The 23,048-nt window shown below is 31.4% G+C and overlaps 1 protein-coding gene across 1 annotated transcript in view; it reads right to left on the reverse strand.

The window, feature by feature from the left end:
* Positions 1-23,048, reverse strand: part of LOC106683789 (chaoptin) — a 421,009-nt gene that overhangs the window by 65,460 nt on the left and 332,501 nt on the right. The window contains exons 6-7 of the mRNA XM_067048991.1: positions 1,867-2,142; positions 633-849 (exon numbers count right to left, since the gene is read on the reverse strand). Coding sequence (XP_066905092.1) covers positions 633-849; positions 1,867-2,142 — 493 coding nt within the window. The remainder of the gene's footprint in view (positions 1-632; positions 850-1,866; positions 2,143-23,048) is intronic.

Genomic DNA, 23,048 nt, shown 5'->3' on the forward strand with positions numbered 1-23,048 from the left:
AGGTTTCTTCTCAGTTGTCATCTTTATTTTAATCTGACAGACCTGACGAATACATGCAAATAAATTTATTTACCGCCACCCGGACTATCTTTCTACAATGTAAAAATAGAAACATTTGACTTCATCGGGAAAACCTCGAATGCCTGACCTTTCCCGATTGCATTAAAAACTGCATCTTTTGTAAAACTGTTGTATTACCGGCAGGAACAAAATTCATATTCTTTATTCTTAACTCGAGAAACCCTAAAATATGAATTTTTATAGCATCACTTTTGCCTTCCCTGGGCAGTTTTTTTTTTTTTTTTTTGTCAAAATTAACAAAAAAACGATAACTTTAACAGGAGCCCACCAATCTACTTTTTTTATTATTTTCACCTTTTAAGTTAAATTAACTCTCGTTGTTTTTTTTATACATATTTATATAGAAATAAACGTGTATAATTATGTTCATATTTTGACTTTTGCATCAAATAAAATTCCCGTCCCTACTAATAAATCTGATATTACTTTTAGAACAGGTTTGAGAATTGCCCCTAAATTTATTACAGAATTATAAATAATAGCGATGGCAAAGAATATAATATAAACTTAATCAAATGTGAAAACATATAAAATAATTTGTCATGGCTCACCTGAAATTAGTTTAGTGCCAACATCCTCCCAGGCAGTGAGGTTGTAGTAGAACGTGTCCGGAGACAAGGAGGTTATCCTGTTGTTCCTGATGTCGAGGGTGAGGTGGGACACGGCCTCAAGGCCGGACAATAGTCCAAGGGGCAGCTCTTCCACGCTCGTGTCTCTAAAACTGATCACAGCTTCGCCTCGAAGACCACTCAAAGCACCAGCTGAAACCTGTTCGTTATTCATGTGTATTATTTTATGTATGTAATTGTATATGAGTAAAACAACAAAGATTTACGAGTAGGTTATAGAGAAAGATGGATTGATAAATATTTCATAAAAATCAGAATCTTATCAAACGAGTAATTTAAAACACATAATTGGATTGGTTCTCTTTGAATAATGTTAGTACAATTTTTATTATTTTAAAAATCAAATGTGATGATGCAATCCAGTTTTACGATTCGAAGCCTCTAATTAAGCTGTCTAAGTAGTCCAAGAATACATCAATATTAATTGTGGGGCAATCAAAGCAGAAAATAAATGATTTTTCATGTTGGTTAATATTGATACGGAATATCAGAATATTTTTTTTTAATACTTTCATATTCCATCATAATTTCGATAGTTTAATATTCACATAATTATGAATTGAAATAATTCGAAATCAACATTTTCCTGCAACAATAATTTTGAAATAAGAATCTACACAATAAAACTCCACTGCCTGTTGTGCTATTGTGTATCTATAATCATTTAAATTGTAAATTTAGTTAATGATAATTCAGTAAATTTAGAGCATAAATAAATACTTAAGTAAAGATTAAATAAATAAGTTTTATATTATTAAAAATTGAAGAGAGGAAGATGGTGAGGTTATGAGAGAGAGAGAGCGGGGAAGAGAGAGATAGAGAAGATGACTAAATCCGTTCTTAGGACGGGACTCCTTCCTAGTTATATTATGATTTTCGTTGAACTATGATGAAAATATTCTTTTTATAAATATTTGAGTGTATAATGAATGTTTTGTAATTGTATAAATGTCGCTTGAACTCATCGTTGGAATTTTATTTGTAATTTAAAAAACCTAAACATGTTAAAGATAAGGTTTAAATAAAAACAAAAATACCAGTAGTTGAAACATTGTTACAAGAATGGAGGGTCGGTTGGATCTCATAAATCCCTTAATTCCTATGGGCATTATGTCTCAACGTATAATAAATATCATTGTCTATTTACCATACGTACCTCTTTCAATGCATGTCCAGTGAACTCCAGACGACAGATCTTGGGTGGCATCTTCGCTAACTGCTGGCCTAGTTTGGGCTGCAGCACCCTAAGGCTGAGGCTGGTGAGGGTAGTGAGGGGCTGGACGAAGGTCTGCAGGCCAGGTCCGGCGTCCAATGAGAGGAACCGGAGTCCGGTCAGTCCTCGCGGCTGTTCCAGTCTCTCCAGTCGCTCCAAGCCTACCATCTCCAAGTGATCCAGTCTCCGCAAACCAGAAAAGCTTTCTGTCACCAGCTCCTTGGGTGTTCAATACATATTATTTAGTATTTATTCAATTCGAAGTACATTGTGATTATTTGTTACACCATGTATAGTGGAGACATCTTTATATGGGAACTCTGTCTCACATGGAAGTATTGATGAGAACAAAATTAAAAAGGATTAGAATAATTAATGTAGTTATTAACTCATTAGAGCAGCTCAAACGGTTTTGATTAATCTTAATACATCTAGTATTTATTTTCTGACTAAAGAAAGATATTTTATCTATAATTTAGTCTCTAGTCCTACCTTCTAAGGTTTTGTGCTTTAACCAATTTTGAACTTAATTTTTAAAAAATGATTTATTCTTTAAAAATCTATTATCTCCACTCCTCCATCCACTTCATTATAATTGATATCATTCGTTGGGTTTTATCCTCTGTGGCACAGCATCCTCTCCACCCTATCTAGCTTTTATGCGAGTTGCCTCTCTTAACTTTAAAAAAATCTTTCATTTTTTTTAGTTTTATCAGTTCATATTAATTAGTTAACTCTTTATTTACGTGTTTTTGTTATTATAAAATATTTTGAACAGGATAAAATTAATATTTGTACAATATAGACAAATAAGTAATAAAGGGATGAATTTAATTCCTATCATATTTACAGAAAAAATAAATCATAGAAAAGAAGTAAGTCGAAACAAAATATAAAAATAATTATTTTTAACAATGGTTTTTTTTTCTTTTGTAATATCAAAAGACTTTTCTTAACAGATTTTTATTTCTGCTGCAATTATGCTCAATTCGGAAACATAATTTATTTTCCCAATGTATGTATTGTGAATATTTGGTGAATAAGAAGTTAAATTTAATTAAGTTGATATTTTGAATATTCCTAATTGCAGTGACCGACTCGCAGGGTAGAAGGGTGTTGAGATAAGACATCTGAGCCCTGTTCATAATGAAAGCTAATAGTATTTGTTCATAAATACAAGTATAGTAACAACGTGTTAATTACACTAATACTTATTTTTTTCGTAATAAGGATGAATATTAGTGATATTACAGGAATTAAAAAGTACTAAAGTACAAGTTACTATTGCAAAAATCAGTGTAATTGAATTAAGTTAAATCTAAAAGATTAATAGTATTAGTTTGTTCTTTATTATGAAACAAGGTCCTGGTCGCACTTTTTAGCGAAGTAGCCAGATACAGCCCTGAGCAAACACCTTTATGCACTCATTACTACTATCTCCGAACCATTAAAAGCGAAAAGAGTCGAAATCAATGAGTCGACGCTGCCTTAAGTTTTCCATTGTTAAAGTTCTGGTCTACATCCCATATTAGGAACGGCCAATGAAATCGCAAGAAGAAAGCAGAAGAACAGTTTTAGCAAGGAGGAACGGAAAGATTCATCCAGGGAGAGAATCCGAAGTAGTACAATACAGGGAAGCAGCAGGGAACACCTCAAGTCGGAGGCGCAGGTGAAGCGAGGCTGCTATAAGGAAGAACTGCCATACCCAAATTGAACCAAGAAGGCCGAAACTCACAATACACATAAGATAAGTAATAATCCGAGGCTGTTATTTCGAATGATACATCAATTTAAAGCTAGAATCAATAGAATTATAATAGTACCCAGTATTCTTAATTCAATAGCATATTAAGTTTACTTAAATTAAAGTCAATGTGTATATTACGCTATATCAATTATGCCTCAATTTTAAATATATTCTAATGCTAACCTGACTTAATTTTGTAGTTTAAACACCCTATATACCACCTGATTAGCATAGTTTAGCAAACTGTTGAACACGGCACCATTAGATAGAATATTCAATGAGTAATTATACACAATTACATCTAGCATACCATATCAAGGGGGTCTGTGGTAACTAGTTCTTAGTCTAAGCATATAACTAATACATTTCTAAGAATTGTGGGTTGGTTCCCATTAGGAACCGATAGGGATATATAAGTATAGGTATAGAAATAGATTAATAAATAATAGAATGCAATTTCTGGAGCCATAAAAAGATTGTTAGTCAGAAATGTAGCAAAATACACTTGTCTTTTTCTATATTTTTTTTCCACCATTCTTTATTGTTATTAATTTTCATCTATATTTATTCTAGAATTTATTTATTAAAATTATTATATTTTAATGCTGACCGTAATCTCAATCATCTTTATTTCCATTATTACATTTAGTTTTGAACCATTTCCATCAACTTCCTTTTTAAAATTTATATTGTTTTTTTTATTAATATTTATTTTAATAATATTAGTTATATTTCTATGAAAAAAAAAATCGTTTTGAAATGATCCGTTACAAAATGTTATTTGTAAAATTAATATGCTACACTTTTGGGTTACTGAAGTAGCCATACTAAAGCATTGAAAATGTACTTAGAACTATTCTGCCTCAGGTAACCGAAAATATATTGAGCCCTTGCTAGCGTAGTAACAGCATCTATTAGCAACACGTATGGCTACATGGGCAATGTGGTCTAGAAAGTTGGAGCTCAGTTCACTCCCCTGATTACACGTAGTTCCCAAAGTAGCCTCCTTCTCACTGGAATTTGATAATACTCTCTCTAATAATTTATTTATTACAAGAAAAGAAATTCAGAACTCCGCCACGTAGTGGCTTTGTTCCTAAATTACTTCACTGGAGCAAATACGAAGCCCAGGAGAAAATCGCCCGGCAAACTTAATTATGTGGCGGATAGTAAAATTGACAATCTTTAACAGAACAATTATGGTTAAGTGCAATTACCGGGATTATTCATTAATATTTGGATGAGAGATTTTAAAATTGGGGGGTCGGTTGGAACAAGTAACCAACTTCTTATTATATCGCTAAGCGGATTCTCGGTGTAAAGAAAAATCTGATGCGTTGCCCTCATAACACTTTCAGTCGCTAGCCAAGATGTCGGAAATTTCAAAGAATAAATTCTTATTTTTCTGTTACTTTAAAAATTCGAAATCTAGGTTATCTCGAGGTGCGAATAAGTAATGTCAACTTTGTCCCTCTGAAAAATAAAATTGTTTAAGAAAACCATGTATGTGTGATTGAAAGTTCAAAACCATCTACACTATTTCTCCGATTTTTTACCCTCTGATCTGCTGTCTCTATTTCTATATTTTTCTTTTTTATTTAATCATAAACTTTATTTTTAGTTCATATTTATACGTTTTTCATTATTATTAATAATACTTTGATGGTTAAAATAATGGTTAAGTATTTTAAACAAACAAAATATAGGTAGTTTAGAAATTTATTTTTAATTCGGCATTTAAGTCCTGTTAAACTATTGCAATGAGGATAAGACATAGCTAATATAATATAATAATATAAAAAGAACATTTAGTTTTATAATGAATTTAATCAAACTTGTTTGAGCCGTTTAAGGTTGTCTTTTGATAAAAGCAAATTAAACCCATTGAGACGCAAGGTGTTGAAGCATATACTATTTCATCATTCACGGGCACATCGATCAGAAAATATTTTAGATTACAAATTTAAATACATTGACTTCTTTCCTCTTAGCTTTTGCTTTAATTTAGATAGACATATGGGATATAAGATATATGGGAAAAAGTAAGTTTTTCAAATAAATTCCAGTGTAATCTCGGTAATCCAAACACTTCAGTAATCCGAACTGGCGTAAAAAAAGTTACTTTTATTTTAAAAATAAATTGTAAAAAGATTTACTGGGGATGCCGCAAATCAAATTCTAGCGGAAATACTTTACTTGATATTTGCTCAAGGCACAATATCCAAATATACGCACCAAACGAACCTACATTTTACAGACTAGTAAATCAGATATTCTGGATATTGTATTAACAAAACAATCACAAAAACATAGCTATGGAGGTTTTTGTGTACTGAATGATGTGAACATAGAAGTTAAACAGAATGTGAGAAAGGACTGAACCTTGTTGAGTACCGGCATGGATTCGTCTGAGGGTAGAATTCGTGTAATTTATTCTAACAGAAAATGTTTTGCCGTTGAGCTCAAAATGTCATATAAGTACTTTGCAGTGTCCACCCGCTTTAACATGTATTGGAGACCTTGATGCCAGACCTTATCGAATGCTTGTTGGAAGTCCAAGAACGCTACTAGGGTGTGTTTCTTCAATTGGAAACCGTTTATTATAAATTCAGATAGTCTTGTCAGTTGGTGAGAAGTGGAGTGACTATATTGAATATCTGGAATAACCTCGATGCATTGAAAAAAAAAAAGAAAGATGTTTTTTTATAACTGATTCCAGCAATCTTCCAAGAATGGCTAGCAAAATGATGGGACTATAGCTGATTATTAGTTTAGCGTTTTTACCAAGCTTGTGAATTACTATAAGTTCGGCTTTTTTCCACTATCGGGAAAATATCCAGTACGCAAGGAACTGTTTGATATTGACGTTATGAGAACAACAGCTTTCCTGGGTAACATTTTAATTGCTATGACTGGGATAAAATCTTTTCTTTGATCCTTCTAATCAGTTCTTAGATTTCTTTTGGAGTCGCAAATTTAGGTGAGAGCTGAACTGTTGTGATAGGGAGACTTAGATATTTGTCAATTCAACATTATCTAAATTCAGACAGAGGTAAGATTGATCTACACCCGGTTACTTGGAATTTATACCAAACCATTTTAAAAACTGAGAATTTCATAGGGTTGGGAAAGCTTAGCAATTAGAGTAGGAGGAGGCTCAAATAGCCTTTGTGGTTTACCTTCCACGGCAGAGGGCCCCGTTGCAATTACCTGATTTAATTGTCCGCTCTATTGTACCCTCATCACATCAAAGCGGCCCCCCACCATTCCTACCTCTTGTACTGTTTAATGACACATTTCAGCAACAATTTTCTCAAATCGATTATTTTTTAGTTGGCGCGTTAGGCGTGAAGTAGAGTCCTCGGTGTATGAAATACAAAAATTGCAGCCTTTAAAACAGCATTGTGCCATGAATTTATAAAAGGCCATTAATTTTTAATGATGTTTAGAAATTACTGTAGCAATAAAACAAATTTGGTGCAATACGCTGATCACACTTTCATTTTCTATGAAATTCGTATGTTAGGGTTTCTCGAGGTTAAAATAACGAATATCAACTTTTCTCCTGCTAATAAAATAACAATTTAACAAAAGATAAAGGCCTTCATGAATGCGATCGGAAGAAATCGGTAGATTTCCGCTATTTCTTATTGGAACTCCCGTATCTATTTTTCCTTAAATAATTTATCAAATTCTTTACTATTATGTATTTATTCATTTTTATTATTACAAATGAAGAGAAATAGTTATTTATTTCAAATAAATAACATTACACAAGCTACTTTTGTATAAGATTTTTTTTTTAATTCGTCATTTAAATCCTGTTAGGCTATTTAAAAAATATTATACATACTAATGATTGACCGTATTATTTATAAAAAGGTCGGGGTCCGGTCAGAAGAAAACGAAAAATAGTTAAGAACTATTTATTTGTTGATGTTTCACTTCACTTTATAGAGTTTCATCAGGGCTAAAAAGATATAAAAACTACTAAAAATATTTTGGCATAATAAGACATAAAAAGTAAATAAAGGTAGGGTTGAAATTATGTAAATATAAGTGAAAAGAAAATTATAAACTATTGAAAAAAAAGAAGAAATAAAAGTAGTTATAATATAAAATAGACAATGACAAAAAGAGAGAAATCCTATATTTAGCCATGCTGCCCAAATACATTGGGTTGCTACAATACACAGCATACTAATCAATCCATGATCAGACATGTGTACAATATATATATTTACGTGATATAACAAAAAATATTTTTCCTACCTTCCTTTTACAATCACTACTCATCTTCATAATAAATACAAATACTTATTATTTATAATAATTATTTTTTCTATTTAACGATTTCATTCCGTTTGACAATTTTATACCATTTAATTGACAATTTTATTCCTCCTACTTCACTTTCCCAGATCGAGTGAAACGAAGTTATCATTTGATAGCATAATAAAATCAAACCAAAGACACAACAGTCACAGCAGTAGATTAGTTTACAAAAAAACAAATAAATAAATAAATTTATGAAAAACTAATGTATATATTAAAAAAAAACAAAGAGTTTGTTAAAAGAAATACTTTAATTAATTAACTTATTTATTAATTAAGTATTTCTTTTAACAAACTCTTTGTTTTTTTTTTAAATATACATAAGTCAAAAGACAAATCGACAGGATCTAAAACTAAAAAAAAAAAAAAAAATAAATAATCGCAGAGCTAATTCCCATGCGATGATGTATGATGCCCAGATAGTCCAAAATAATATTTTCGGCCAAGATCGCAATATCCCCGATGCCAACACATAGGTCTTCTATAAAGCTCCTTGGTTTATCTGGTATTTTTCCTCGACATCCAGAGGCCTTGTACGGTGAACTCTTTCTTTCCAAAGGTCTCGCAAAATTTTTCTTTCAGGAAAGGGACGCATTTTTCATATATTTCCTTCTTTTCCCGTTCCACTCCACCCGCATAAAAAAACAAAACAAAAAAAACTCTGAAATCCCAATCATCCCATTCCCTATTTAAATTCAAAAAATCTTTACTAAATTAAAAAATTAAAGAAACTATTCAGAAAATCAATTTCATCAATACTAATATTAATTCCCTGGGAATTAATTTTTTCCAGATATCTTTTTTCAAATTAAAAATACAATTCAAAAGTAGGTCGAAAAAAGAAATACCACAATGGACACGAGAAATGCATACGCTATTGCTAAACATAGAAGTTGCTAGTATTTTTTAAATATTTTTACATGTTATTACGTCTCATGTTCACTTTTAACATGAAAATTCATCTTAGTTTTAAAAACTAATTTATATTTATAAATCAACTGCTTACACATATAAATAATGAAAAGACTAATTTAGTCATTGCGTATCCAAATGGGTTGTTATTATATTAACTTTATCTTTCAAAGACCTGCCATGGATAACAAATTATCATATTATACTTTAGTGTTGAAATGGTAGGTGACTGAATTCAGGCTATGAATGTATCCGTATAATCCTCAAAGGAATAAAATGTTTTAATAATTTGTCCTTTAACGAAAGCTGTCTCTGTTAATTACATTAGCTGGATTAGAGAAGATTTAATACAAACGAGTTTTTTCGCTGCTGAAGCTGATATAATCCAGTTCGTAATTGCCTTTTTAAGCTGTATAAAGCCAATAATCCTTTTTATTTTATTCTCTTGCAATATTTGATGTATGATGATACTTTTTACAAGCATTTGTCACAAAGAATTGGTTATCCATATAGAGGAAAAAATATGCAAGGATTTGTTTTTAATTCATTCGAAAATCTAATATTCAGCTGCATTAATTTAAATATTTTACCTTGATTTAATTTAAGGGTGATTCTCTAAAAGCATGGAATTTGGAGTGTTGAAATTTCAGCATATGAAAATTTGCTGATTCGGTGGTTATTTCACCAAACTAATTTTTAGCATAATCATTGGAATGAAATGAAAAATAGTTGGTCCTAATCTCAACTTACTTCTTTATTTTCCATCTTTTATTGTGTTAAATTTTGTTTTCTCATATCTATTTTTGCGTCTCTTCTACATTTTTAACCTAATGGTTTACGTTATTTTTTGTATTCTTATCATTGTTTGTGTTATATTAATATTATTTTATTCCTTCTTTCCTTTTATTAGTATATAATTTTCTTTTCACATAATTTTAACCCTACCTTAATTTAACTTTTTATATCTTATTATCTTACAATGTCAAAATGTTCTTAGTTGTATGTTTTTAGCCCTGATGAAGCTCTACAAAGTGGGGCGAAACAGTGGAAAATAAATAGTTGTTAGCTATTTTTGTCCCTCTATTGATCGCCACCCTGACCATCTTCTTCATAATTTGAAATTAAAATATTAACACAATCTATGCATTGCATTACATTTTTTTTATTCAGTCTTCTTCAAATGTTTCTCCAAATATGATGGAGTAAAAAATCTTGATTATTTTTTTAAATACTGCATGTTTTTTATTACATTTTATAAGAAAAAAATGATAATAAATTAATTTTCTTGGTACATTTTTTTTTATATGTCTGTGAAGTGGTCACCCATTATCATTGAGATAAAAAAAAATGAAAATCTAGAGAGTGGTGGAAGAAGTGACATTTTTTCCAAACTCTTACAACTTGGCAACAAAGGAATGTAGTGCATGAACGCTTAAATATTGATTGTAAATAACAAGATCGTTAGGAAAATCTATAGACGTTAAATACCAGTGTTGCCAGTCTAGAAATGAATATAACATTAATTAACATAAAATTCTGACGATAAAATCAAACTTTGACAAAGGAGTGAGAATCGGAATGTGTGACTGATATGAAATGAGCCTGCTTACGAAGAGTATTGCATTATGGGATTTTTTCCTTTCCTTACCTTAACTTGTTTGAAAACGTACAAATATCAGCTTGAAATATCTAGCCTAAATGAGTCCATTTCACTTTCATAGGCTGTTGAAAGTAAATAAAAAACAAGATTCCAGACTGACCAAGGGAGAGAAATACTTTATTAATTAATATTATATATGCTACCCAAGTATATTGGGCTGCTGTAATAGCATACCGATCAGTCCTAGGATAAAATATAAAAACTAACTTATTTGGTATTGGTATTGCTAACTGGTGGGGAGAACTAGTGGGCCTAGTAGTTATTTTTGCCAACCCCAGGTAGCTACTTGGAAGTTGCCGCCACGTACTAACCAAGGTGTAGGAATGTCAAGATTCATTTCTCGGGTCCGCTGGGAATAAATATTAACTGTCCCGGGTGGGAATCCAACCCACAAGGTTCCGAACCTGGCACTTTGGGCCTACGCCTCAGTCTGCACGGCCGTAACGTCCCTTGAATATGCAATCAACAAACTATAGTACTCATGTTTTTTTATCTTCGGCTTTTATGAATAAATATTATAATTCATTTTTTTTTCTATAACTAATTTACATAACTTTTTTTCTTATATTTTTTTCCTTTGTCATTTTTTTTCATTTTGTTTTTATTCTCTCTCCAACCCCTCCCTTTCAGCTTTTGTTTCTCTTTTCCAGTAACCCTTCAAAAATTACTTAATTTAATAAACAAATTTTATTTAAATTTATGGACTCATCAAATGTTAATAACTCTCGGTACGCAGACATAATGAAAGATGGTGTAATTTTGTGGTTTATAATAATTTAAAACAATGAAGTTTAGAAATTTAAAAATAAATGGAGCCGATGACATACATTATGTTATAAAAATAGATCGGACAAAACCAGATGTAAGCTTCAGAGGCGGTGAACGAAAAATGTCCATTTTTTTTTTTTTTTTTTTAAGAACAGCCTTAAATGGCTTAGTTTTAAAAAGCGCGAAAAAATGCCTTCAGATTAAAACAAACTTTTTTAGATCTCTGATTTCTATATATCAAATTATGACAACAAATTTCTGTGTGAATAAAAAAAAAATATTTTTCACAGGTAATTTCCTTGTGCTTAAAAATCTCGTTTGAATTAGATGGTGTGTACAAATGGTGGCATGAATGAACCCATCATATGCCTCGGTATTATACAAATACCCATTCTCACCCTGCTATCTGACAGACCCCCGTAAAGGTTTCCTCCTGAAATAGAACTGAATGCTTGAATTAAACATGAGAAAAGCCCTAAAGTTATACCAAATTGCTATTCCATTCAGCAAAGTTTTTTTATGAACAGTGTGTTAACTTGGGCCTTTTCATCCAAAGAAGAAACAGCGAAAATGGCGTAAGGTATAATGTAGTTTCTTTTTCTTCCTTTTATTTATTTATATATTTTTTGTGGCGAAGGTTTTTTATTTATGGATGGAGCAATTCAGGGATGTTGATAGAATTATTGAATATTATTGAAAGTTTGATATAAATTAATATATTTAGTTATTTACACATTGCATTAATGATTGAATCAATTGCTTATTATATCTATTTAAGTTATAGTGGTAAATAACAATATATAATATAAATATATGGCAAAAATATATAATTAACTTCAACATGAATCAACCAATCGACACGAAACTTGGCAGTGGTTTTGGGATCTATAAAATGCACCAGAGGGTACAAAAAAAAAGGAATAGTTTTTTTGTAGTAACCATCCCTGTGCTTCAATATTAGTACTATATAGAAACAATTCAGACTGACACCTAAGTGTGGTAAAACATTTTTTAGGAGTGAAACAAAGTTCATATCCGTTAGCACCTCAAGAAACACTTAAATTCGAATTTTTGAAATAAATTGGAAAATAAATTTTTCTGACCCAAAATTTTCGCTTTGCAAATTAGCCTTTGATAAAATAGAATTGACTTCAATATGACTCGACCAATCTGCACCAAACTTGGCGGTGGTTTAGGGCTCTATTAACTGCGCCAAAGGGCACAAACCGAATCTAATTAAACAAGTTAAAACCGGAGATATAAAATAAAACGTTTGGAACGTTTTTCTTTGTTTTAAACTGATATTTCGCCCACATATGGCCTTAAATCTAATTTTAAACATTCAAAGCTTTCAACAAGTCATATTAAGATAGTAATAAAATAAAATGCAGAGTATTTATGTACGATTATATGAATAATGTCCACCGGGAATAAAAATCCTCTAGGTGGTGTTACAATCGCAAGTAGCCATATGCTTGTTTAAGTCTTCCGTTTAAAAGGAACAACATATATATTGCATTGCTTCAGAGAGCCCCGGTATATAGTTTAGAAGAACGTTTACTTTGAAGATAATTTTTATGATAGGGAAAAGTATCTAGTCTATAACGAAATAAAAATCTTTGCCACAACGTTTGAATAAAGTAAAAAATCATTTATTAATTTATGAGAACCATATTTCGAATTAAATATATGGCTTGGAAAGTAATAAAGACCTTTTTTTTCCCTAGATAGTAAATAACTCTGATCACAGTCGTTTCTTAAACCTGGTAATTTCAAGATTTTAATTCGATAAAACCACAATAAATTAGACAACTTCTACTTACTACCCTACATACTTTTATGTACATTGTTGGGTTCGTCTTGGAGTTATCACTATTTTTGTAATTTTCCAAAAAAAACAAAACAATAATAATAATCTAAAGACCACGGAAGGCGAAAGTTATAAACATCAAATTTTTATTTTTCTATTTTATGACTTCTCGAGGTGGTAATAACAAATATGAATTTTATCAATACTACTAACCAAGAATAGAACATTTTATTAAAATATGCCGTTATGAAATCGAGAAAGAACGGGTGGTCTCGGCTTTTATTCTCAGTTATTTTTTATTTATTTATTGTTTATTAGTAGTATAAGGAGTACTTTATTTTTATTAAACACAAACAAAGTACATTAGAAGATGTTTTTAAAACTCGTGTATTATATAATACATTCAATAAATATGATCTTAGTTAAAATGGAGTGTTACAGGCGTGTAGAGAAACTACCCATTGGTAGCACTCTAATAACATTTTACATTAGGAGATCTCGTGGCCATCTTCTTTTCAGGCGCCTTGGAGGATTGTCAGGAATGGAAGAGGATGCAAGGTTAGAAAATAGGGGGTTTGGGTGGTTAGGGAGTTTATAATATAAGGAATGATATCTGGTTCGGTGTAGATCGGTTACATAGGGAACATTGAGGTCTTTATGTATGATTTTATTTGTGACAAAGTAAGGAGCATTGAGGATTTTACGAAGGATTTTGGATTGGATACGAGAGGAATTCGAAGGTTTAGCGGAGCCCCAAAGCTCAACTCCGTATGTCCAGATTGGCCTTATTATAGTCATGTAGATCAGTCTTATGTAATGAGTTGGAAGTCTAGACCGTTTTTCTAGTAAGTGCTGTAATAGTCGAAATCGACGTGCAGTTTCCTGTCTTTTCAGTCTTGTGTGAGGATTCCAGTAGTCGGAATGTGATAGAACCTGATACCAATCCTTCCATGATAAACTTCCCAACCGTCTAAATCCACTTGTTTCTAACCTGGCTTCTCCTTCATAGCCTGATAATCCTCCTAGGGCTCTAAAAAAAAGATGGCCTAGATATCTTCTTGCCTAGAAATGTTATTGGGATTCTATCAATGGGTAGATTAATAATTTTAAAAAATATATATTAGAACTTAGTATGAACAGTGTCAATCTAAATTATCCTCAGCATCAATTTTATGGAATAAACATTTTAGGAGAAAGGTTTTTTGAAATCCTTACTGATTATTAAATACCTTAAAAATGTATAAAATGAAAAAATAAAATCCATGTAGATGAAAATACAATTTAAAATCAGGTTTGACCTCAGCCCACTGCCTTTGACCTATTGAAACCTATCTCAGTATAACATGTTAAATTATTAAACACTTAACTAATTTTAAATTTTATTAAATAACTAATCAGGCTAATAAGGATAGCCTTTCAATGAGTATTGATTATTTATAATTAATTAGTTCCGTCTAGACTTAGCTCCAGTTTAGTGCCTTTAAATAAACTAGCTCAGTTACTTCTAGATCGTAATGAAATATTCAGTGTCCACCATAATATCAATACTGGCAGAGATTTATGGGCGTAAAATGTACAGGGGTGAATAGAAAAATGGTAGAACAATTTTTCAATGTAGTCTCCATTTTAAATTACATATAACGTCAAAAACAAGATACCAAATGGTGTACACTTTTTATGAGTTTAAGTACAAAAAAAGGTCATTGTAGTCTCAAAAAAATTTATGTATTGATCTTACCAAAGTTTTGCCGATTCACGCATTATCAGGGCTGTTCCGTTCTTCAACTGTAATTTATGCTATAGATGTTCGTTTCAGTTATGTTTCATTTATCATTATTTTATACAGTCCACTATAATCAAACCAGCGATTCAAAAGTGAATGAGTGCCTGGCATTAGTTTGAAGGCGCACTTCATTCAAGGGTATTATTGTATAACTGAAAAAACACACATATGATAAAAGGACACTCCTTTCAAACACAGGATATAACAATTAAAACATGAAAACATAATGGGTGAGCAACTCTAAATACCTCGTCATGGTAGCTAAACTAGAACCTGAAAATAGAAGGAGAGGAGTTGCAGACATTAAAATATTTTAACGATTCTTAAATTACGATAAAAATTAAAAATGATAAAATTCGAAAAGTAAATAAATAAGAATTTCTAAAATGTTTCATTGATTTGATTAATATGTCGGAAAATGAGAAATGCCAACCTAAAACACATTAATTATTTAAAATCCCTATTGCTTCAGAAAAGATATTATTGGGGTCTTTGGAATCCATCTTAAAATTTTGAACACGCTTTAAGTTTTTTGAAACATACAATGCCTCCTAGAACCCCGAATAACCAATTGTTTAATTCCCAGATAAAAACCTCTTACTTATATAAAACATCTCTCCTAAACCATTAAGAAAACTTTTAATGAATATGATATAGATGAGATAAATATCGTATAAAACCTCAAGAAGGTTCTTTAATTTAGTTACCATGACGAGGTGTATGAACTCATTTTTTTTGTAATATTTTGCTTTTTTAATTGTGATGTCCTGTGTCTTAATGGTGCGCCCTTTTACTATACATGCGTTTTTCCAGTTGTGCTATAATGTCCTCTTGATACCTGAATAGGTAAACATTTAGCTAGATCAATAAATTATTTTTATTAAGGCTAAAATGGCCTTTTTTGTACTGAAAACTATATATATATCAAAATCGAAGCTTTAATTCTTGTAAAAAAGAAAAATAATTAGACTGGTTTATAGACTAGACTTAATGATATAAGACTTAATATCGCTATAATAAGATTAATAAAACATACTGAATATTTATATATTTTTAAATTTATTTATTGAATAATTTTACAGTGTATGATATATTTTCAGACATCGAGATCAGACCCGATTAAAACCATATATATAGAGAGATATAAATTAAATGATAACTAAATAATAAATAGGAAAAAAACAAAACAAATGAAAAAACGTTCTTATTTACATTCAGCCAAGGGGACTCGAAAGCATGCTTGTCCCTCCTCTCAACTTGTAAGGAAAACAGGACTCTGAAAAATTCCGGTGCTTCTCTCTTTACCCCATCAAAAAGTCACTGGAAGCTTAAAAGTCACTAGCTGAACGCTTTAACCGCAGATATCCATGACTTAAAGAAACGGTCATTGTAAAACTCAAAAATAACTATTTACGATAGGTTTCAACACCGGGAACGTTCGTTGCCGAGCGGGTTAAAGCGCTAACTTTGATTGGCTCGTGATTGCAGTGGCGCCGGTTTAAATCCGGCCTAGGACGACGACTTTTATTTCTGTGGTTTACACAAGATATAAAAACTTGACCTCCCACTATGGATAGAATAGGGTGGTAACTTGTACATAACCTCCCCCACTCCCCGTATGTCAGAAATGATAAAAACAAATAATTTAAAATGAAGAAAAAAAAAGTAGGTTTCTGTGCCGTTTGGCGTTTCAATCTTCGAGAAGGAATGTGGGGATGGCGTAAGTTAGATTGGCATTGAACTAAGGGATTAAAGTCATTTGGACGATAAGTTTCTCATAAAATGTAAATAATATGTAAATTTTAAAATTGAATTAATATGTAATTAAAAATTAATTTATTAAAATAAGTAATAATTAAATAAAATAGGTAAATTAATTAAAATTAAGTAATTAAAAATATTGATGTGTAAAATGTAAATGGTGGAATAAGGTATGAAGTATATGGATATATAAATATGATGTAAGGTATTGTTAGTTACATGCTATGGTGCATTGTTTAAAGGACTTATGACTTAAATGATTGAATTTTTTGCAATCCTTCACATTACTAGTCCATAAGTCTAGGTTTTAGTATCGTTTTGTAAATAAGTATGATTTTGTCAGCTGAAAGCTTATATTTTATGTTTAGCAGTCTTTATAAATTTCCAAATCGTCAGTTCTTGCCTTTTAAGAATAGTATATGGGTTTCGTGTTAGTTTTCTCTCAAGGCATTTTATAATTTAGATTACATTATTGTTAATACATATGTATATAGTTTATATGTTTAGATTGGTAAGACATTTCCCCCATTATCCATCTCCTGTTGCATTCACGGTGTCTACACTAAGGGATGGATTTGGAACGAATTCTAGTCCCTTGGCAGACCGTAGACGAGAACAGGAACCAATATTATTGTTGCTTACTGTCAGGGAACTATATCAATTCCCTTTGTAGGTGTAGTCATCAATTTCGCTAGAGGCTATGTAGAATATCACCTGGTTATTCCGATAAACCATATATATATATATATAATGTATGATTCGATTTCTGCTCATATTATTAATAGAGGTTCCGCTTATGAAATTAGTTATGGCCGATTACTGCAGTTTGTAGTCCTTGAAGGAATGCCTTCATCACAGATAGAACAGACAGCTCCCTCAATTACATCTGATGCTAAGCTGTTGAGGATAATGAATATCATTCAGACTGAAATTGTGGATGACTGTGTGGAGTTGACGTTGATACGCAATACAGCTGAGACTTAATAGGAAAGCGAAATTAATTCAATTCCACCCATGTGCAGGCTTCAACGATCTGTCACATGGCTTCGATTTATTTTATGAAAACTATAATTGGCAGGAGTTTATGTATAATATATATTCGTACACCAATAAACAAATAAATCTTTGATTCTGATTACACCATCTGGATGGTGTTGATAAGAAAAGGTTGATGAAGTTGTGTGAATTAGGGCCCTTGGTCGTATAGCTATAATATATATATAACATTAAAAAAAGTAAATTGTCTAGGAAGAGGTACCATATGAGCTGCTTACAATTTCTGGTCACCTTTTATAGATATTTTAATATATAAATTTATATCTTCTATCAATGATATGAGGGCAATATGGTCAGTTTTAGTCAGTGGACAAGTGGGGGTTAGGTCAGTAATGATACAAAAATAAGTAAAATCTATTTTTAAAGATAAAAAAAAAACTTAAATAGTAATAAAACTAATTAATATGACCCAACGTTTCGCTCCACGTTGCAGAGCTTCATCGGGTCTAAAAATGATACAAACACTAAAATGAGATAACAAAGTAGGAAAATAATAAATAAATAAATCTGTACCGCTACCACACATGAAGGGTCAGGGGTTCAGTACTTTGTAAGGAAGTGTGCAAGGAGGTGGTTTGGTCAGAATCACACTCGACCCCCAGATTTTTACCCAATTAAGGGTACCCAATTTAAGAGGCTGGGTGGATCCCAGGAGGGCTCCAAGAACCTACAGGAGTTGACTCACGGCTACTGTGTAACAGAAAACAATTTTCTGCTCAGCCGGATTCGAACTCCGGTCCTTGGAGTTAGTAGCAACACGCCTTACCTCGGGGCTATCTGCGCTCCCAAAGTAAGAAAATAGATAACAAAAACAACTATTGAACTAATTAATAAAGATTGAAATAAGGCGTTAATTATGATTTGAAAAATGTAAATGAGATCTACAGTGAAACGTAAAATTAAATAAGAATTACAAAAAGGTTATATAGAATAAATGGAAACGGAAATAATAACAAAAAAGTAGATAAAAATACAGTGCACACTAAGAAACAGAACAGAGAATAAGAATAAAATCAAGAATAAAGGAAAATAAAGAACAAAATAGGACCCCTACCTTACTAAATGTTGGTTAGCACAAAAGTGAAACAGAAAGTAAACAGAGAATAGAGAAGTGGGGGAGATGGCGGTTATCTAATACGTTACATTTAAAAATAAAAAGATACAAAATAATGTTAAAGTAAAGATAATGTTGGCAAATTTAAGAAAATATTAAAAATAGGCAACCATCAAATGATAATATATATATAATAAGAGGAAGAAATTATATAAAAAATATCTATGTATAAAATACAAAAAAGAAATAAAATTAAAAGAATGGATGCAATGAATATAATATTGTGAAGAAAAGAAAATATACAAAATTGAATAGATAAAAATTTATTTATGCCGACGTTTCGACCTGAATTTCAGGCCTTCGTCAGGGCTAAAAACAAAAAGAGATAACCGTAATACTGAGACAAAGAAAATGATAACAAATAAACTTAGAAATATACGAAACAATCAATTAGGTAGGTTGGAGATATATAAAAAAAAAACTCATGATTATCATTTGTATAATTCTAAAATATTATATTTTATCTTCTATTATCATTTAATATCTCCTTAATGTGTTGTTATATCTATATCTAAGTTTGTTTGTTAATAATTTTTTTTCCTTTTTCTGTGAATTAAGGTTGCTATCTCGTTTTGTTTTTCAGCCCTGATGAAGGTTTGATATAAAGGACTAGACGTTGCCACGAATAAATAAGTTTTACTTATTTGAGTATCACTACTAATAGCAACCTCGACTATCTTCTAATATCGAATCTACACTCAACTATAAACACTTCATAATGATATTTGTAGTTTACCCCACATTAATAATGTTTTCGTGCTAAGGTGGTCAAGATGAGATCAATCCCATTGGAAATACAAACGAAGTTGTAAGTCTTAGACAAGTAGATATCGATAAAAAGAGAAACTTGTGGGGTTTTAAATAAAAATTTAGTCCAACTTGAGCAGAATACTAGTGTTTTCAAAACATCTGGTGCAATAAACTTTTATTTCAAGGTAATTTTGTCAATTAAGTGTGTGGTAATAGAAGAAAACAAATTAGTTGCTTTTATTAAATCAATAGAAAAAATGATTTTTTATTTTTAAAATTTAAGCCTAAAGATATACGGAGTTGAGCTTTGGGGCTCCACTAAACCTTCGAATTCCTCTCGTATCCAATCTTTACAATCCAAAATCCTTCGTAAAATCCTCAATGCTCCTTATTTTGTTGCTAATAAAACCATCCATAAAGACCTAAATGTTCCTTATGTAACCGATCTAGCCCGAACCCGATATTATTCCTTCCATAATAAACTCCCTAACCACCCAAGCCCACTCATTTCAAACCTTGCTTCCTCTTCCATTCCTGCCAATCCTCCAAGGCGCCTGAAAAGAAGATGGCCTCGTGACCTTATATTGTAAACTGTTTTAGAGTTCTACTACTGGGTAGTTTCTCTACATCCTGTATCATATCATATGTCATTATGATCAAATTTACTGGTTGTATTTTTTTATACAGTTGTAAATATCAACAAATAAATAAAATAAAAAAAAAAAAAAAAGCCTAAAGATAATTTCAGTCTGACCATGAACGATGGCGGATTTTTTAATAATACGGAAGATTCCTTCTGAAAAGACATAATCTTTCTCCCATTTTTCTCAACCACAATTCTTCACATTTCAAAGGTATCATCGCAATGCCTTCGTTCAATCCCAATCTAGCTTAACTCATTCCGATATTTCCCCTCGAAGATCGAAACGGTAGCTGTACTGAGACCTATTGTAAATATTTATTTTGGAGTTGTGGCAATAACCAGATTCTTCAAGTCTTGAGCATCTACGGTTAGGTCCTCGCTCAAACTCTACTGACTTTTAATACCATTGAATATTGAGACAGAAGCGCCGAGATCTTTTGTTGTCGTGCTTTTTCGTTCACAAGCTTGGTTTGGAGTTTCCCAGGTTGAATGTAAATAGAAATGTTTTGAAGGTGTTACTTTAATCCCAATTTCGTTTCCTTTTTTGAATACGGTGTAAAATTCTCCAAAAACAGTCAAACCTTAGTTGCTACACTAATCGGTGTTAACACTAGATTACGATACAGATTACGCCAGAATCTGAGCGTGGGAGAGCTAATTACAGTATCAGTGTTATTAATGTTCAGCGTTTAATATTCAACGTATATCAATATTTTAGGGAATCACTTACAATCAGATAATAGAGTTAGATTCAATATTGTCAATGATCCAATGTACATTATGTCGTAATCTACAGTGAATTATGTTCTTGTGCAGTTTGCAGTTGATCTCATATTAATAATTTTTTTTCTTTATTCCGCTGTTTAATATTCATTGAATTAAAATTTAATTTTTTTTTATGCCATAAGAGAATCGATAAAATCATTCTCTTTTTATGCATCTCCGCCATCAGACAGTATACAGAAGACCGTTTTTGCCATCTATATCTATCATATTTCCATTCATCAGTCTCTTAAAATGCATAAGAGACTCACCAGTTGTCTTGTTGTCAGTAGCCCTCAGTCGAATCTGGGATTGTTTTTACATGTTAGCTACCTTTGTGGCCGTACTGTTGGTGTTAATGTCCGGAATAGTGGGTTGGTGTAGTTTTGAAGGCTGTCAAAGAATTTTATGTGAATTCCATCACTACTGGTAGACCAAGTGTCGGCAGACGAGCTAGTGTCAAGTGTCTATCAACACCCAGGTCCATTACACTGCCTACCGGTCTGTTCTCGCATAGATTTCTGGGAGAAGGCGCTTGTTCTTTAGAAGGGGAAAATAAGAAGTCTTGGAATTAACTTTAATTATACAAGTCTTCTTAACTTATTGTAAAGCTGTCTCCCGTTTAATATTGAAGTTCTCAAGAAATAAATAGTATGTAGAAATACTCCTTTCAGTGTTATATTTAAAAAAAAAATGGTGGTAAAAACGTAAAAATAAATTGTGATCCTGGGTACATCACTTACTTCTACATTTTTCTAATTCGACCGCGCAGAATGGCAAAATTAAACACTGTGCGTAGGTTTGACGTTAATTTTAAGACGATGCAGGATAGATTGTTCTATTAATTATTCCATATAATTATTTCGCATTATATTTATATTCTTTTACTTGCTATTGCCTCAATTTAGCTCACGCTCTCTTCAATTTAACGCGATAATATATTGAGCATAAGCACCCGGCATTAGTCGTCATGGTACTGAAAGAAAGTGTTTATGGAAGAGCTTTTGGGTACACAATATTTTTTTTATTTTCCGTGAAAGACTCAACTCAGATCAGATGTTATGATCATGAATTTCCAAGTTTGGTCCAAAATTTTGTAGCAATCCTTATCTTGATTGAGTTAAAAGTTTGAATAGCAAAGTAATGTCTACTATACTACGATTTTTATTTTGTTAAAAAATAAAAAAAAAACATTGAAAGAACCACCATGATTGATTTCAGTGATCCAAAATTTAATGTGTGAGTAGTATGCTTTCTCTTATATAACAATAAGATTTGCATAATACAAAAGGAAAATCAACTTTTAATGGCGAAAATTCTAATTTAATGTTTCTGATATAAAATTCATCATGCCTTAGATGACCAATATATTATATAGACTAACACGATTTATGGAATAGTTCACTATAGTAACTAAAAGATTATAAATGATCATCAAGATTATAAATTAATAAAAAAATAGTTTCCTTCTATCCAAGGAAGGAAGTTGCAGCTCATTTTTGAACTTCTTTAGTGTATAGGAATAAATGGGACCTTTTGAATATGTCTAGGGTGAAGAATGCCTAATGCTTGATTCACGAGGCTGGTTCTCTTCCAGCTTTTTATTCATTTCATTGAGTAATGTATACACTTGTCTCAGCCCTTTTTATTTACTTACTATTTACACAATATTTATTAATTACTAAATATAAAGACCCTTATTACAATCTATTTCTTTAATGGTCTGTGTTTCTGGTATGTACCCATCCTCAGTACCTTTATATTATCTCATTAAATTAATTAAATATGTAGCTCTACAGCCCATGAAGGGTCAGGGGTGCATTACTTTGTAAGAAACTACTGTTACTAGACCAACAATTGCACAAGGAGGTGATTTAGTGCAAATCACGCTCGACCACAAACGTTTTTCCTAGTTGTTGTTGTTGGTGTCTGGGGCTTAAGGGCGTAAAACCCTGAGGTCATCAACGCCCATGTTTCGTGCTTTATATTTTATTTCTATAATTCTATTTCACTTTAAATAATTT

Source organism: Halyomorpha halys, unplaced genomic scaffold (assembly GCF_000696795.3).
Source record: "Halyomorpha halys isolate HHAL.00 unplaced genomic scaffold, Hhal_1.1 Scaffold518.1, whole genome shotgun sequence".
NCBI classification, from domain to species: Eukaryota; Metazoa; Arthropoda; class Insecta; order Hemiptera; family Pentatomidae; genus Halyomorpha; species Halyomorpha halys.